This window comes from Urocampus carinirostris, chromosome 4 (assembly GCF_059441175.1).
Source record: "Urocampus carinirostris isolate Australia breed hairy pipefish chromosome 4, RoL_Ucar_1.0, whole genome shotgun sequence".
Taxonomy (NCBI): Eukaryota; Metazoa; Chordata; class Actinopteri; order Syngnathiformes; family Syngnathidae; genus Urocampus; species Urocampus carinirostris.
This window is the reverse complement of record NC_142352.1, coordinates 20687548-20706958: the sequence shown is the minus strand read 5'-3', so window position 1 is coordinate 20706958 and position 19411 is coordinate 20687548. Positions and strand designations below refer to the sequence as shown.

The following is a 19411-nucleotide window of genomic DNA, read 5'->3' as shown; positions in this document are numbered from 1 at the left end:
CATAACCTTTAGTGCATATTTATGTTGACCAGTCAATAATTCTTCTGGCAAAATTCCTAATACATAGGTCACTGGGTCCAAACGAAACTCCCAACCAATAATTAATTTTATTTCTGTCTGAATATAGAATAGAATATGCCTTTATTGTCATTGTTACAACACGGGATATGCTGTGACAACAAAATTTTAAGGAAACAAAGAGATAAAGGAACAAAGAACTAACTGTCTTTGTTGTAAGGAGGCTTTGTTTTATTTCAATTTCAATCTAGGTGCTCGGTCTATTCCTGAAACGAACAGAAACCATATTTATCATTCTGAGATTAAATGACTGCAACAAATATTCTTCAGAAAGGTTTAGCTTTTACTATTGATATCTCAAATGTATGATGCGTATGACTAGAATTAAGAATGTCAATGCTAACCTGGAATGGGGCTGAGCAATGTGGCAAAAACATCACATCTCATTTTAATCTGGAAGCTTCAATTTTTTTTAATTATAATACCTACCGAGCATACTTATTTTATAAACGGTTTATTGCATACATAAAAATATTGTTGCAAAGATTTAGAATAGAATATACCTTTATTGTCATTGTTACAAAATGGGTTAACATATTGTGACAACGAAATTGGGCATGACACTCCAGTTTTACACATTCACAGTGAGGTATGAGCCAAGAAGATAAAGGAACAGAGAAGATAAGGTTATAAAACAAGGGGGATAAGGCTATAGTTATAATTTACATGGTATTTACACAAGAAATGTCGGCATGTGGGATGTTACGTACAGTGTTATCGTAATATCGTTGGTATCGTAAGGGTAGACAGAAATAAATGATTTGAAATAATTTTAACACTCAAGTAAAATATAGTTTCATGTAGTTTGTGCCAAACTTGCGTAAATGGATTTATAAAGGGCTGCAACTAACAGATATTTTGATAACTGATGAATCAGTCTATTATCTATTTAATTTTTTTCAGAATAATTGCTGTATTAGATTTTAACCCTCTTGTGTTAGGTTTGCCACCGACCTGTTATGGATTTTAAAAGCATTTAATATCCACATAAATTTGTTTATTGCATAAATGCTTCTTATCTTTTTCAGGAGTGTTTATTTTAACTAAATCAATTTATTAAAAAATCACTACAATATAAAAGTGCTCTAATGGAAATCGTTAGATTTGTATTGTTAGGGTGGGTTTCAACCCAGCTATAAAAATAAGATTATACTTACCGCCAAAACTGAAATAATAAGTGTACTAGACATATTGTGCATAAATTGCAAGTAATTTATCTGATACTACTAAAAATGTCCCATTTTTTTTTAACCCAGACATGCATCTTGTCACATACAAATTGCACACAGAGACATTTGTTCTATTTTTATTAATTTCTTGGGAGGTGAAAAGGAATCAATCTTGGTCTTTCTTGGCTGCTGTTTTATTTGTCCTGCAAATTAATATTTTGTGTTTTGACTAGGTGTGCTTTTCCTTTTAATATTTGTATTAAAGTTCTATTGCTGGAAAAAAAGAAATTTTCCCCTTGTTCTGAAGTAATATCTGTTGGTCGAAACAGAACCCAATACTCGAGATTTTTTTTTTTAATGATTTATATTAATATTGAAAAAATATATTTTAGCTGTTGTCTTGTAATACCCTTAAATAATAGTCAGGTAACAAAATAACATTATAATTTATTTATATAATTCTTTTGAGGTTCATTTTAAATGGGTTCAAAATGGAAATTGAGGGGTAAAATGGCAATGCAATAGGCCGGAGACCTCAACAAAAATGGGAAAAACATATTGTCATGGGTGAGGTACTGTAAATTCCGGACTATAGAGCGCACCTGATCATAAGCCGCACCCACCACATTTCAAGAGGAAAACCGATTTTGTACTTACACAAGCCGCACCTGTATATAAGCCGCATGCGCCCACATTAAAAAAATGTAACACAAACACAAAATTAACCCAGACCCGACTTTAAGTCCTGCGATTGTAACTGATTATCCTTCATTAAACTACACAGTCCAAAAATCACAGCCGGCAAACTGAACGGAAAATGATACCGGTACTTAAGGTTTGATGCAGACCGGCAGAGTCCGGGTCCTGTTGAAAGTAATCCAAAGAAAAAAGTGTATTTTTCCAAAGGTATGGGTGGGAAAAATATATATCCACTATTGCCCGCGGTGTCCACAAACATTCACCTTCACCGGTCCCCACTTCCCGTCAGCCCGCGTTTGTTACGCTCCTTCTTTTTAATAAACAAATCAGAATAAGTGTCCAAAATAAATACAAATAAATACATTACAAAAATATACTGTTGCAAATATATATTATTATATATACATGCTTACACATTTTTACAAAGAAAGACGGTACACCGAGAGAGTTTTCAAAGCTTTAATAATAATAATATAACTTTCATCCAGCCAGTTAATGGTAGCAACACACTCGCAACACAGTAAACGGGTCTGTTAAAAAAACATACCGTACTTGTAAAAATCACGGTAAACCGTTCTCATCTTCCTCCTTAGTACTGAACCCATCAAAGTCGTCTTCCTCAGTGTCGGAAAGAAACTTTGTCATATAAACGTCGTCCCACGCTCCCGCAGCCGGACTCGCGCCGTCACTGTCGTTGGAACTTTCATCCACTCCTGATTCTGTGCCCTCCTCTCCGTCACGCACAGCAGACTGCCTTTTCGGAACCCGTTGGTGATGGTGGATTTTTTTGATGCTGTCAGGATCCACTGGCAGACTTGCGAAAAAGTTGCCTTTCGCATGCAGCCAGTTTTAGTGAAAGATTTCTCGCTGCTAGTCAAGCCAAGAAGTTGCAGTCTTCCTCAGCGCATATATTCCACCGGTCTAAATCTTACCTTTTGTACTCGAGCGCCACTGGCGGACGTTAGAAAAATTACATAAATTGGCCGCCTCTCTGAATAAGCCGCAGGGTTGAAAGTTTGGGGGAAAAGTAGCGACTTATGGTCCGGTAATTAAGAAATATGGGAAAAAAGTTTTTATTTTACAGCTGATTTAAGACTTGCAACCAACCCACTAACATAGGGGGTGTTTCCTGAACACTAACACGAGAAGGGTTTTTAAAAAAAAAAAAATGACATTTAATTTCCTCATTTAAATTTTAAAGTTTTGGACAGGTAGAAAAAAGGTTCACAGAACAACAGTACCGTATCTTCCGCACTATAGGGCGCACCGGGTTATAGGGCGCACCCCCAAAAAATAGTTTTTTGGTCCTATATCTTCTTTACATAAGGCGCACCGGATTATAAGGCGCTACAATGGGAACGTCGACAAAACAGTCAGATAGTTCAGCCAAACTTATTACCCCCTTAACATTCCGAAAGCTTGCAAAGAAGCCAATACGTGTCTCAGACACATACGGAAACAGTGTCCGTACGATGTCACTCAAATGCATCGTTCCAAATATAATTCGGAAGGTTAGAGTCTTGGGATTCAAGAAATGCCAACCATTCCTTAGTTTCTATTTTCTTTTTCGCTCGCAACTTTACCGTGCATATGACAATAAACACTTGGAATTGAGTTTAATTTAAACAAAGACCCATCACAGAAACATCGAGATCACTCTGAAACAAGATACTGGGAAAATATATAGCCGGAGTACCTCACCGAAGTCGTTGCGTTCAATAATAATGTGCAACCATGGTCCTCTTATATCCGTGAGTGTAGTAAATCCAGGAGAGTAAAATATTTACAAATACAGAATAGTAATACATGTTCTCTTTATGCCGTAGACAACCAAACATGCTATTCACATTCATCTTTTTCGGCCAATTGCAGGCTTTGTTTTGCCCCTTTAGCCTATGCGAGCCTGTAAATGATAAAAAGGATCTGCCTCCTTTACCTCCGAATAACTTTAGCCAATAGTGATCGATTCAAATGATGATTGACACATTGGCTGGGAAATGAAACGCCAGCATACACCGTGGACGACTTCGCCTTCGGGGGAAAATCTAGTCGGCAGCTGCTTGCCTTAGTTGCAAGACTTTGCGACTTAATATTGATCCATATATAAGGTGCACTGTATTATAAGGCGCATGGTCAGTTTTTGGAAAAAAATAAAGGCTTTTAGGTGCGCCTTATAGTGCCGAAAATACGATATATTCTATAGTGTAAAACGATAAATCAAAATATTTATCAAAAAGCTCAACAATAAACCAGAATGTATAGAAATGTATGCTACAACCTTGAAACATGTAAAATAATCTTTTTATAAACAGACTCATGGAGCCTTCTGCCGGACCAAAGTGGTATTACAAGTTTGTCCCTACATCTCCACTCTTATTTGCATTTGATTATATGAGTGACACGTAAATCGCGGGACACGATGAATTGATGATGTAATGAGTTGCCAATGCTTTTAATAATTTAATTGTTTTTTTTTTTCCCCGAAGTTGCAGCCCTAGATTTGTAAACACTCTCTGCGCTGCATGTTATTATTAGCATGGCCTGTTTTTAGGCCCCGGGTGTTGCATGACCAAGACTGCTGGTGACATTGTAACTACTGCACTCGCGTGGCAGACATCTCATGTATGGCTTTAGCGTGGCATCATGGCGATTTCCCGTCCAATGCTGGCGCTCTCTCTACCCGTCATCCTCCTCATCATCATCGAAAGGATTAGTTTCTCTTGAGCTCCTCCAAGTGTTGTGCAGGGATCACGTCAAGCCTACTTCTGCATGGTGTAGGTTGCTATCGTCGTGTAGTGGAGTTACCAACACATTTGGGTTCCTTTGGAGGTCAGCAGCAGTGGCGTGCTTTTACCTTCCCAAGAGGAGAAAAGTCACCTGGGGGTATGTGGTGAATGGAGTGGATGATTGCAGCCCTCTTGGATGTGTCGCAATTGTGTCACTGTTTAAAATGTCACGATGCCCTGTTTGCAGTATTGCTGCATGTGATTGTACTTCAGCAGTTATCAGGAAATTGATAAAGCAGTGCGTGTTTGGAAAAAGAGAAGGTCATTTGACCGAGAACTTTTAAAAGAGCGAGTTTGGTGCTAGTTGGAGCTGGTTAGAAAAGGATTCCGAGGGATTATTAGCAGCCGGGTCTTAAATTAGACTCATCTGTGTCAGGGTGACTGCTAACTGTAAGTGAAGGAGAGGTTGGGAACTGACATGACTCCCACATAGGGCTATCTATTTCCATCATATATGTAAAGTTTTTTTATTCCTATAACACTTACAGGGCCATTTGTCATTTTGTCGTATGTTTTAATCAGCTCCAAAAACTGCTGTTGGTGCACCTGACCTCACAGTTCAGGGATATGTGCAGTGTGCCGTTTCTATTGAATGGCATATGCTTACTCATAAGAATTCCAGCTGCAGATTGTTTGTTCTGTAACAGGCTTTGACACACGCCACAGTGGCAAAACATAGTCTTGTAGAGATTAATCAAATCTAAATGTTTGGATTAGGGCTGCACCAAACTAATATTGAATAAATTGTTCTATCTTGTTTATTGTATCCATTAATCGGATGAAATAACATCTTTTCATTTCAATTTCAACTTATTTCAAATTAGAACAATGATTTAACCGGATTGGAGAAGACCTAAATACGTGATATTTAATCAAAGTTAATAGGTTTGTTCATTATTAATCATAAAAGACAAGCAAAATTGTTAATCTTTGTTTTACAAAGTAGAGCAAACATGGATCCCCCAAATAATCTCTTAAAGAGATTCCAAAACTGGTCAATGAGTGGGTATATATTAAATGCATGCTGTGGCACAACCATTATTACCCCCCCAAAATGTATTGCTCACCAGTGTTTTTCTGTGATGTTTTTCACAATAAACGTATTTAAAAATGTAAAGTTCATTATTGTATTTTGTAGTTTCTTTGTTTTTGCACTGAGAAGGCAAAATGTTTAAGAGACATTTTGTTGTGTCACACAGAGGTTCCATTTTCAAGTTTCTTTGTACTAAAAAAAATTAATGAGTTTAAACTTTGTCTGTGTGACAAAAAATGTTATTTGGCAAAATAATGTATTTTTCAAAAAGTATTAATTTATTTTGTTTGTATGATTAGTTACACTGAACAAAGGGACCCTCAAAACATGTCTTTTTTTCCTTTACTTTTTTGAATATAGAAATTTTGCATTTTTCTTTTGTTTTTTACTTTTTTTCCCGCATTTTTGTTTCTTCCAGCTTTTAAATTATTATTTTTTCTTTAATTTTTGTTTCTTTTTCATTTTCCCTTTTTTGTTAGATTTATTTTATTTCTTGCTTATTCCTATTTTTCCTTTTTATTCTTTTTTTTTTCCCGAGCTTTTAACTTCCCTTTTCTTGGTTTATTATTTTCTTCTAACCCTATATATATATATATATATATATATATATATATATAAAATATAATAATGTTTTTATTTTTATTTTTTCAGTCTTTGGTCATGTTTAGGGTAGAAATGGCCCAGGGGAAATAATTGTTTATGAACCTCTACTTGTAAGGACCATTAATCGTTTGCCATAAAGGTGGTGGCCGGGGGGAGAGATTCCTTAATGTAATTGGCTTTTTCGTGATATCACGAGCCGACACTGACCTTCAGACTTGGCAGAAGGCAACCGATGTTTTTCTGGGCTGTGTTGATAACCTTTTTGCCAACTTAAGCAAAGCTTTTGATTTAGCACGAGGCTAAATTGGCTTCTTTAGAAATTGGGCGAACATTTTTTGTTGAGAATCAGAAATTTTAAGCATTTGGAGTCTTTCTGAACTGAAAGGTATCTGACGATTAACTAGTAATAGAAATAGTAAGCAATTTAGTTTTATGATTTATGAGTCATTATTTATTCCATTAGTTGTTGTTGCCAGCAGGGGGTGTTTTTGATGGCATACAGGTTGTCGTCGACGTGCATACAATAAAACGCTATGAAAAATGGGCATTACGGGGGTTCCCTGTGATTCAGCTTCTTCTGCCGCTGCCTTCTTCCACTGCTGCAGAGAAGCAGGATGTGACTGCAAGCACGTACAACTCCCCTCAACCACTCTATAGTCCATTCACGCCACTGTTACATCATCAGTTCAGCATGCACGATGGAGGGTGATCGTATAGCACCATGGAATCCCCACCAGGATGTTTTTCGAAATCAGATGTAGTCAAACTGCTTAGTCCCATTATATATTATGTAACCTGAACATTTAAAAAAAGGGAACGATAATCCATTTTTTAAAAAAAAGTTCAGTGCTGTTGAGGGCATTAAATTGGTTATTAATTATCCCCTTTGTGTATTTTGCATGTATTGAGCATCAGTTGAAACCTTTTTAAATAATCTGCCTGTGGAAAGCTTTGTGATCTCAGCCCGGTCAATGGGTTCATAGTGAAATGTTGCCATTGGCAACACAGTGAGGGGTTCCTGTTGGTGAACAGAGTAGAGTGCATCATAAACGTAGAGTCTGGTCTATAGTGGATCTTGAAAATGTGTGCCCACTCCATGCATGTATTATTTTAGATGATTATTAATTGTGCGTATATAAAAACAATTTGATCAATATAATATGTATATATATATGAAGTAATATAACATGTCTATTTATTTATAAATTTCAAAAGAATTTTTTAACCAAATTTCGGTCCGCAACTCCAAATACTTGCCCACCTCTGATCTAAATTGCTTATACAATGTGTAACTGGGCATGATAGTGAGCTACTTGTCTAACATAATTTGAAATATTTAAAAAGAAAATGCCATTTATGATATCCTTGCTACTGATCTTTTCAGTTTTTTTGTCATGCTGTACCACTACTGAGAATTTGAAATAAAAATCATGGCATCTCACTAGCAAAAGCAGGCCAAGTGTGAGAGCATTTATTGACATTTGACATAAATGGCAAGACCATTTTTAGTCTACTTAATTTGCAGTTTTGCCTGATTTCCCAACGTCCATGCTGACTTTTTTAGTAGATTGCTTTAAAGCTTTAGTCATACTTTCAAGATGTTGCAACAGAGCATCATTTCTTTACTCAAGAGGCTGTAGATTGTACAACCTCTTTTGTGGGTGAATGGGCAAAGACTCTTACAAATAGCAACCCTGGAACCAGATTTCATGCATTTCATGATATGAACATTTATTTTCAGATTGGTTAGGCAGTCCAAATATTGGTTTATTGAACAAATACAGTGGTACCTCTGCTTACGATCGCCCCCATCTTACGAATGTTTCAGTATCTGAAGTTCACATCCGACTAAAATCTTCCTTGTTATACGAGGAGTTTTCCAGTATTTCGAAGTCCGTGACGTTAAGGTCCGTGCAGGTACTTACCAACAGTGTCCTGCGTGCTTCATGAATTAGATGAGACCCTTAACCCCATTGCATTAAATTGCCAAATGGTTTAGTCAATTAATGAAGCACTCAGAGGTGCTGCATAAGCTGCACTCAGGCTAGGTTCACGCTGCAAAGTTTAACACTCTATTCCGATTTTTTTGTTGGGTTAAAATCAGATGTTTTTTCGAGATGGTTTATTTCAAACTAAATGTGACTTGTATGTGATCTCATGTGTAAACACCATGGATGTCCTTCATCGGCAGAAGAGGACACATGATGTCACGCGCAATACACACAGTGTTAGCGGAAGTACTCCTGGATGTTAACGGTGTAGTGTATCTAGCTATTTTAAAGTTATTGTATTAACAGAAATGGCAAATGTACAACTTAATCATTTTAAGAAGAGAATCAGGATTTTGCCTGTGGCGTTTTGTGAAACGGTGGCCGCAAGGTCGGCCCTGAAAAACAGGTGGCAGTCGCAGTGCAGGTCGCACGAATGCATTCAAATGTTCTCACAGCAGTCGCATTCCAAAAGATCAAATATTTAGGTCTGCATATGAAAGTGGCCTGGGTCCGCTGTGTAAAAAATCTGACCTGTGCCTTTCAGACGGACTGTAACAAATCGGATACATTTGTGCAAAAACGGTTTAAAAAAAACCCTGCAGTGTGAACTTGGCCTCTTGATGGAGAGGAGCCGTTATCCACTGGAAGAAATTAAGGATGCGTTCACTTCCTGGGGAAAACTGCAGTTTTTCTTAAAATAACAAAGACATCCTGATAAGGCCAGATAGGCAATGGAACAATTTAATGAAAAAAGGTTTCAGACATTTTTAAAACATTCTGCGTTCCAGACAGACTCGACAATCGCTGGATCGCTATTTAATGCGTCCAGCGGCATAGTGAGTGGAAAAGCATGCCAAGTGGATTACATTTTCACTGACTTTTTACATTTTATCATTTTATCCGGCTGTTGTGGTTGTTGTTTGAACTCTTGTTGGTTAATAAAGCTGTTCACTGTTCAGTAACTTCATAAGTTGCATTTCTTATTTTTGTATTATTTAGATTATGTGTTTATATTTATGAACATTGAATCAAGACCAGTGTACCAACAGGGCAGTTGATTTAATGGGGGTTTGGTCGCATTTGGAGGCCTCGGAACGGACTAATCCCAGTTCATTTCATCAGGAAACCATGTTTTGTCTCTTTTGTAATAATAAACTTTTGAACCTCTTTTTAAATACAATGAATGATTCACATTTCTACCCCATTCTTAATCTTTGGTTTGTCACAGTTTACGGAAACATGCATTTGTTTTTTTGTTTGTTCTCGTCTTGGATATTTTCAAATGACTCGGTTTCCTTAACGGTTTAATGCAAGCCACTGATCTTAAAAAAAAAAAAAAAAAAAAAAAACGATGTGCAGTCGCACAGTGAATTTTACTTTTGTTTTTATTTGCAATAATTACTTTTGCTATATTGATTAAAAAAAAAATATATATTGTCTTATCAGTGTCTGAAATAACGTCTGCCCGGGGCGTGCATCTTTTACGTCGGTCATACAACTAACAAAACGTCTCCGCCCAGGTGGCCGACAACTTTTTCAAGGGGGGGAAAAAAAAAAAGTCAAAGATTTTTTTTTTTCAAAACAAACGTTTGCCTTATTCTGATTTCGAAATCTTCGAAATCGGTTTGGAAATTTTGGAATTTCGGTTTGTTCATCAATTTGCATACTCTGCAGCCGATCAGAAGACTGCATCGAATAACTTTGTGCTTCCTGGCTTTCCCGAGCGTCAAAAGGTCGTGCATTTGTATATCATTTTCCAAAGTAGACGCACAGAACACAAGAAAAATGAATACGTGTTTAGTAATCAAGCCAAAACCCCAGCCCCAGAAGAAAGATTCAAAAGAAGCTAACAACATTTATGACGTTACAAAACTGAAACGTACATTAAAAGCAACGCGAAAAGTGGAGTTCACGTGGCCTGTAGCAGATGACGCAACGCAAAGATTGCTTGAATGAAATACAGGTACATACTGATTGCAGATGCAAAACAGCGATGTCATATACATGCAATAAACGTAAGTAGATTTATAATTAACCTAATTTTAAAATGTTGTTCTGTTATATATTCTGTTTTTTAATCCTTAGTACTTTGCAGCAGTGGGTTTTTTTGCGATGAGTTGTCTTATTGTGTTTCAAAGTGAGAAAAATGGGGCAGGCAACTTTTCAGAGTACACTGGTATTTTTCAAGAATGGTGTGTCGTGAGATTCCGTATGAATGGAATGATTCATTCCTCGTTTCTCTTATCTAGTTTTAAAAACTGACTGGGTTATGGTATGATAATGGCACGTAATTTAATAGTGTATTAAGTGACTGACATATAATTTATGAAACATTTTCGTTCGTAATGTTTTTTTTTTCTTTTGAGATTTGCAGCATCATTTTGCAAATTAAAAGCTCGGTGTTTGAATTGTAATTGTTTTTTTCCTCCAGTGTCTGTCCAGACTCCCAAATAATCGCCATGCCTCAGCCAAAGATTGTCGACATGGGCTCTGCCTTCATCCAGACGCAGCAGCTCAACGCTGCCATGGCTGACACCTTCCTGGAACACATGTGCCTGCTGGACATCGACTCAAAACCCACCACGGCTCGCAACACAGGCATCATCTGCACCATCGGTCGGTCCATGTTGGCGATCTATTACTTTATAAAAGGGGTTGAGTAACAAGCAGCTTGTACAAAAATCCTTTTTTTGTGCTCATTTATAACCATCATTTTGTTTTTGTTACTTCATTTACCGGGACTTGAATCCTTTTTTTTTTTGTCTACAGGGCCAGCCTCCCGCTCGGTGGACATACTGAAGGAAATGATCAAGTCTGGAATGAATATTGCCCGCTTGAACTTTTCGCACGGCACACACGAGGTGAGCCGTTTTGTGACTTCCTCTTTAATATGTTTGAAACCAGCAAGGGGGGAGGCCAACTTCCGCAAAAACTGTCTCGTTAAACCTTGGTAGATCCTTATTGCTTGAGTGTGCCTTTTTCTTTTGCAATATTTGCTTTTTGCATTATTAGCATTTTTTGCTTATGAACCGTCATGGTTTTTCAGTATCTCAGGGCTTTTCAATATCTTAGTAATGAAAGCTGTGTTTGGTAAATGTGCATAGACCAGTTCTTTTGCAAGGTCACAGCTGCACCTGAAAATTGTCAACAACCTCAAAAGATAAAGGGTCGTACATTAGAGGCCATAAGTTAAACCGTCTCAACCAGGGCACTTCATTTAAATGAATGAAAATGATGGATTTGTCATTTTAAAAATCAACATATTAAAAATTTGCTGAATCGTAACATTTTGGGTAAGAGTCACTTTTGGAATATACAAACCGTTGTTAATGTTTGTTTTGCACAAGTGCTTTTTTAAAAGCATTGGGGAAATTTAAATGCATTATCATTGATTGTGAACCACACATAATCAGAGCATGGTTGTCAGTCTAGTGCCATTTAATATTTTAGAAATAACACCTTAATAGATATTAGTTGACCGAAATGAACAGAAATTAAGATTTTTAAGTTCTTTAATTGTTATTAAATATACATATTTACCGGTAATTGTTATGCATTAGAACTGGAAACTGTTTACTCTACTAATTCTTGATATTTTTTTAGGCAAAGTATTGTGCCAAGGGTGTGTCAAATTAAAAATAATTATTTAACTTTGTTTTGGACCCATATTATAATTTTGTGACCTGGTTGTTAGACAAGTTTGTGGACACATTTGCGTTTTAGGCATGCTACAAAAACGTAATTGAGGTTATTACACTGTTGCACATGATGCTGTTCTCTTTTTTTATAGAAAAATGTATCTAGGTTTTACCCTAATAACCCCTTCTATTGGATGATTTTTACCTTTTGTATTATTGATTATATAAGCAACCAAAAAAATGTTCTAAGCCTTACTAGGTGTTGGCTAGTATTCATTCAGCATTAACAGTCCCCAGAAACCAGCTAGGCAGTTGTCATATACAAAAGATTAAGCCCTTTTTTTCCTGCAGTCGTTTGGGTGTGGTAGAAAAAGGTAATTGACTGCATTGTGGCAGGGTAATTACTCATGCAATATTTTTTAGATTGCTGATTCTTTGTCTGCATATTAAATAATTATTTTTCGAGACATTAAATTTTTTGGGGGTTGAATTTTTATTTTATTCTTTCACCATAGTATCATGCTCAGACCATCAAGAACGTACGTGAAGCATGCGAGAGTTTTGAGCCAGGTAGCATCCAATACCGACCAATTGGAATTGCACTGGATACCAAGGGACCAGAGATCAGAACTGGCCTCATTCAGGGAGTGAGTACATCGCCCCCTTACCATGTTTTTATGGAATTTAACTGGAAGTGGCATAAAGGTGCATGTGTGGTTCAATAGAGTGGCACAGCTGAAGTGGAGCTGAAGAAGGGCAACATGATCAAGATCACTTTGGATGACGGCTACATGGAGAAATGCAGCGAAGAGATCTTGTGGCTTGACTACAAGAACATCACCAAAGTAGTCGAACCCGGCAGCAACATTTACATTGACGACGGACTCATATCGCTGCAGGTTAAGGAGATCGGTAAGATTTGTTCAATTGTAAACTGAAAATGTTTGAGTGGAAATAATGTCAATATATATCTAAACACTCCAGTACATAATAGGCCTGAGGTCTTTGACCTTAAATAATTGATAAACTCAAATAATCTTGAATATTTATATTCTTTTTTTTTTTTAATTATGTTATTTAATTAATGATGTTCAAGCTCAATTTTCAAACTAGTAAGAATAGTCAACAAGTACAAAGAAAAAAGCAGTAGCATATCGGTTTAGAAAAAATGTATGAAATAAAATATGTCAAATTCGTATAGGGTTCGTATGGGTGCATGATATCCTTGAAAATGCTTGGATTTTATGTTTAATTTTAAGGATTAAAAAGTGCTTGTAAATGCTTGACATGTTGCCATGTGTCACAACAAGTCTGCTTAAAATTGAAGCCAACACGGCTCTCTGGTAGCTATACTTCGCCATTCCATTACTTCTTTCCCGTGATCAACAACAGCTGGCATTTATTTGTATGGTATTGTCTTATGAAGCTTAATCGCCCCTCACGGTTGGGGCCCAAGAGTACAGGTGCACGCTACAACTAAACATGACACTATGAAATGTGTGTTAGTGCAAGTCTTGTGTACCAATAATAGAACTGTATTGTTTCCTGGTGGTATATTGTAACAGAAATAACTTCTATTTGTAATAAAACACCTATATGGGGAGAAATTTGTCTCAAAAACAAATAAATTATAATAGATGCACAAGCAAGATTTAAAATCGCAAATGTAAATCGCAGATATATATTTGGCTCCGCAAGAAACATGATTTACACCGGATTTCTTCTAATGGTCCTGGGTGAGCTTAGAAACTTTTTTGAAAAGGTGCTTGAATTTGGCCATAAAAAGGTGTACAAACCCTGTTCGGAATTTTCTTGTAATTGATCAAAATGTCAACAAGGAATTAGCTTACGCTAATATCCGGAAAAGTTCTGAATACTAATGCTGGCTTAAAATATGGGCGCACCTACCGTTTTTTTTTTTTTTTTTTTTTCTGTTTTTACATCTTCATGTGATTCACTTTTTGCTTGGACTACAAATTGCTAACTGACCCTATAACACTTATTTAAAGGGACACTGTAATATTTGAATTATAGATGTTGATGAATAGTGTAGTGCTACAGAGCACAAGAAGAAAAAAATGACCAAACCATACTAATTTTATTTTTATTTTTTCCCTGTCTTTTACAAGGTTCTTGGTTTGTATGGGTAGCCTTAGCAGCAAGATGAGCCTCATGTTATGTAAAATATATTTATTGCCCTACGTGGATTTAAAAAAAAAAATGCATGTTTATATGATCATGTATTTTTACCTATTGCAGCAATTTTTTTTATCTGTGTGCAAAATATTTTTTTATTCCGTTTAAAAAAGGTATTGGGTGCGACTCATAGTCATTTGGAGCTTATAGTTTGGAAATTTTTTGGGCCACTAAGAGATGCCAAATTATACAAGATGTCTGTGTGGTTAGGATAACCTTTTTATATCATGATACATTTAGCTCTTAGACGGCTATCTTTTATCACCCTTTGTTCAATACAGCATATTGTTTGTGGTGCAGGGCCTGACTTTCTCATGTGCGAGATCGAGAACGGAGGCACCCTTGGCAGCAAGAAGGGCGTCAACCTGCCAGGGGCTGCTGTAGACCTCCCGGCCGTTTCTGAAAAGGATATCCAGGACCTGATGTTTGGCTTAGAGCAGGGTGTCGACATGGTTTTTGCCTCCTTCATCCGAAAGGCCGCCGACGTGAACGCAGTCAGGGCTGTGCTGGGCGAGAAGGGCAAGAACATCAAAATAATCAGCAAGCTGGAGAACCACGAGGGTGTGCGCAGGTGTGTGGCTTATGTTGCGGCATGGCTGTGTTTATAAATACAGAGATGTTAAATCGGATGAGCACGTCGTGGACATACAGTGCCGTGAACAAGTATTAGCCCCCTTTCTGAATTCTGTTTTTTGCATATTTGTCACTTGGAAGTTTCAGACCATCAAACACCCAACTCAAGGAAATACAAAATGCAGTTTTGAAATAGATAGATAGATACCTTATTCATCCCCGCAGGGAAATTCACATGTTGATTCCATGTATTAAGGTAGACATCTGTGCCTTTTTGGCCCTATGTGAAAAATCCTCCAACCTTGGTAAATCAAAAAGTAAATGTGACCAACCACAGTTTTGGGAAAGCTGAGATCAATTCTACAGACGACACCCAAGCTTGAATTCCACCACCTGTTTTTGAAGCAAGATGTCACTTGATTTTGATCTGTTAGAAAAGAATAGAATCGAATATACCTTTATTATCATTGTTACAAAATTGGTTGAACATATTGTGACAATGAAATTGGGCGTGGCACTCCAGTGTCACATTTATCGGGTGAGGATAAAGAAGATAAGGTTATAATTTACACAATATTTACACAAGAAATGTGAGCATGTAGGACGGAAAAACGCTGGACTGTGTAATGTAAGATCAAACAATCGGGAACTCTATTTGACCCTCACAATTCCCAGGTGAAAAACACTGCTGTCACAAAAAGAACACAAAGGGTTGTCTCTCTTTTGCCCAAAAGCATCTTTATTATCCTCAAAACTTTAGGGGAAATAATTGTGTTGACTGTTGAGTCTGAAATGCACCTTTTTTTGAAGGTGTGCAGCCCGCATCTGGTGTGAAAATGGCATAGTATTTGACGAAAAAAATAAGATAAGATAAGATGTGATGGTCTAGGGCTACTTTGTTGACTCAAGGCCAGGACAACTTGCTGTAGTTGATGGAATGAGGAATTCTGGTGTTTACCAGAAGATCCTGAAGGAGATCATCCAGTTCGTGCCCTCAAACTCAAGCGCTCTCTGTTCATGGAGCAGGACAACTATCCATAACACACCAGCAAGTCCACCTCTGAATGGCTCAAAAAAATGAAGGTTCTGGAGTGGCCAAGTAAAGTCCAGATTTAAATCCGATTGAAATGCTGTGGTGTGGTCTTAACTGGGCAGTTCATGCTAGTAAACCTTCCAATATGGCTGATTTAAAGGAAGGCAGACATTCCTCCACAGCGTTGTGAACGACTCATTACTAATTATCCTCAAGGTTTTATTTCAGTTATCGCTGCCAAAGGGTGGCCCAACTTGCTATTATAGGGTTCCCTTGGACCTATAAAGTGTGAAAAGGCTTTGAATTAATTACTCCCAAATTAAGGCCTTAGTTGGCATTACAATGTCTTAAATCTTAATTGAACAAAAACGATCTTGTCAATTGTGTTTTTGATAATTCACTAATTAACTTTTGTGGCAACGTCGCAAGACCAGAATAACGGAACTATCAAAATGGTGATTTGGTTTCAGTCGAGCCTTTCAGAGCAGGCGCAGGTCTTTGGTCTCTCCACAATACACAATAGCAACTTCGGATAGAGACATTTATTTTGGACCATGGGAAAGTGGAAAACCTTTGAGAATTGGCTGTCCGATTAACATTTTTAACCATGGCTCAAAGCTGTGCCAGGTAATGTATACCAGGCACAATGATATTTTGTGCAAGAATTTTTATTGTTTTGTTTGTTTAAATTGTACTTTCTTATTTTATTTATTTATTTATTTTTTTGGGTCGATTTGGTCTTAAAATTGATTTCAAAGGGCATTAAAGTCTTGAAGTTAGCCTGTCTCAAGCTGTAGTCACCCTGTGTTAGTTCCAGGGGGCAATTACTTTCCACGTAGGGATAGATTGGTTTTGATTTTTTTTTTTTTTTTTTGTGCCTTAAAAGATGGAATCAACATTTCCAAACTACATCTTAAATTTCCTTGGGATGTCTCTCAGTGATATTAAAATTGGTTTGATGATCTAAAACCTTTGTTTATGCTGAATATGCAAAAAACACTGGCATCAGAAAGGGGGCAAATACTCTTCACGGCACTGTATTGCATCCTTGTGGCTTCACCCGACACTGCATCCAGGAAAGACTATGTCACCTGCTGACATCTTTGTGTAACTACCTTTTATTTCTCTGTAGATTTGATGAGATTATGGAAGCTAGCGATGGCATCATGGTTGCCCGTGGTGACCTTGGTATTGAGATCCCCACCGAAAAAGTATTCGTCGCCCAAAAGATGATGATTGGCCGATGCAACAGAGCTGGCAAGCCGATCACCTGCGCCACTCAGGTCTGGCTTTAATACCAGTTCAATCAATATGCATTGAATGCTTTCGCATTTTGGGTTTCCAATGAAAGGGAAATAAAACCGAAAAAAGATTTGTTGATGACGCAAAAACTGCTATGTCTTTCACATGATTCTTTCATAGCTGGATTTTTTTTTGTACACTACACGGTTGCTTGTTTTTCATTTCGCACACAAGGGAAGGAAGACGAGCGCCATAAAACTGTGAGCTATGAAAAACTTCTACCAAACAGACATTTTCTCTGTGTGTCCCTTTTTTGGAAGCCACTTTTGGCTAATATTTGTATGCTAACACTTCAATTCATTAACGCGTTGTGTGTGATGTTCAGTCGGAATCTCCTCAACGTGGATTAGCTGTGTCTAGACAATTTCCAAAAAAAGGCCACAACTATTTATTCTTATTTGTGTATTTATTTATTGAGTAAATATTGTACCGCAAAAAAAAAAACAATCTTACCTCATTGGCACAACATTTGCTAATTATGATGTGTCTCATTTAAAGACATTTTCAATTTTTCGTAAAAAATATATTATACTTAGATTAAGAAAGTTTGAAATCCATCTGATTTTACACGAGATCATTTATTTGCATATTTTGAGTATTTTTTACTATCTAGATGAAAACTGTCTCAAATTTGCTCGATTACATTTAAATTTACCATTGAGGACTTTTTTATGTTCTTTATTTAAATACTTTAACATAATAAGAAATGTACTTCAAATTTGCCTTTTTTGTGTGTCTTCTGGAGATGTTTCACTTTTTCGGCAGAGTGGTTTTCGGTTTAGTTCTGCTATTAAGTACGATTGTTCTTAGCTGTAACAATACATTATTTTCTCAAGTGGCACAACTAACAACTATTTAATAGTGCGCTCGTCACTAATGATTGTAAGTTGTAACGATTGATCAAATTATCAGATAGATGTATTTTTTTTTTAATTTAGCATGAAGTTGATTTCATTATGTGGCAACTGATATTAAACACAATGATAATGAAAGGAGGTAGAGCGGACATATTGGGACCAAGAGTTTGCAGGTTCGATCGCTGGCTCCTCTGACTTAAATGTCAAAGTGTACCAGGGCAAGACACTAACCCCCTAATGCCCTTGATAGGCAGCCATGCATACATGGCAGTCCATTTAGCATTTATTGAACATACCTCTGATTCGTACAAAAATAACTGTTTAAAATCAATTGGGCACACACTCAAGTCCTTAGAGACATAAATCCATAAATCTCTGTTCATTTTTTATGGGCAGGCAAATAAATAATTAATAAGAAATTAAGTAATCTTTTGTTAACCCTGTAAACCAAGAACGGGCTCATTAATAGTAGAAAATCAAACAAATGTAACTAGTTCAGTGGTCAACTGCAAAGTCTTCAACAAAATAACCTAAGGATTCTCAACAGTTTGAAATCAAACGGTCTCAACAACTGATGTTTGTTCTTCGGACTGAATCATTTATTTTGAATGTTTGTCATCCACTGTCCATAAAAGCTATTTTATGGCGCGATATCACGGTTTATGGATCTCTTAACCGTTAGGGTCGTCGGGGCACCACCTCCTGTAGTATGTCTTCGGCAAGTACGGCCTGGTGGTGCCCATCCCTCTCCGGGTCTTTTTGGGGGGAAGGGTTTTTCCCCCCTGCATGAAACAGATAGCACTGGTTTTTCATGGTTATCAGTAGCAAGAGAAGCTTCCTGATCTGACTCAAATACAGCATAGTAGCTGGTTGCTGTTTTTTGGTGTACAGTGTTGTCCCGCACTTCAGGGATGAGCCAGACCGCAGCAATGATGTGCAGTGGTGTAAGTGTGACAATGCTGATACTATATTCTAAATAACTAGGAAATTTATTTTAATTCCAAAATGTTGATAATCACATTGTCAAAGACTCATTACATGCATAAAATGTACAATCCATTTCATCAAAACTGTATTGGCTTGAATCTGACCAAGCCGAGTCAGACACTGTTCAACCCAACTGTCCCACTGTTCTCTTTAAATGTTCGTGCATCAACAAGAACCGCCATGATCGGCAAGGTCTGCTTTGCAAACTTATCAACTAGTCTTTTTATTTGCCGTGTCCAGGCTTAAATGCTCCCAAACTTGGTGCGCATACTTGATGTTGATGCTGTCTATTCTGTATACTATACGAGACAGATGCTTTTTTTTCATGAGCAACTCTCAGTTGAGACTGGAATCAGACGAGTCCTCACTTTGCTGGAAACATATGCCCGGCGACAGTTGTCGACTACTTCTATTAGCATTTTTTTGTCGACTAATCAGCAACCCTTATTTTCAATATGTTAACATG

General features: G+C 37.1%; 1 protein-coding gene across 4 annotated transcripts in view; it reads left to right on the top strand.

Moving 5' to 3' along the window:
• The window catches only part of pkma (pyruvate kinase M1/2a), a 33053-nt gene that overhangs the window by 3691 nt on the left and 9951 nt on the right, over window positions 1–19411 (top strand). For 3 of the 4 annotated variants that reach the window (XM_088333896.1, XM_088333895.1, XM_088333894.1), the window contains exons 2-7: window positions 10791–10975; window positions 11129–11220; window positions 12513–12644; window positions 12723–12909; window positions 14494–14764; window positions 16932–17082. In XM_088333896.1, coding sequence (XP_088190022.1) covers window positions 10819–10975; window positions 11129–11220; window positions 12513–12644; window positions 12723–12909; window positions 14494–14764; window positions 16932–17082 — 990 coding nt within the window. In that variant the 5' untranslated portion in view covers window positions 10791–10818. Of the gene's footprint in view, window positions 1–4667; window positions 4830–10790; window positions 10976–11128; window positions 11221–12512; window positions 12645–12722; window positions 12910–14493; window positions 14765–16931; window positions 17083–19411 lie in introns of those variants that run through there. The other variant, XM_088333897.1, reaches the window with a different exon arrangement.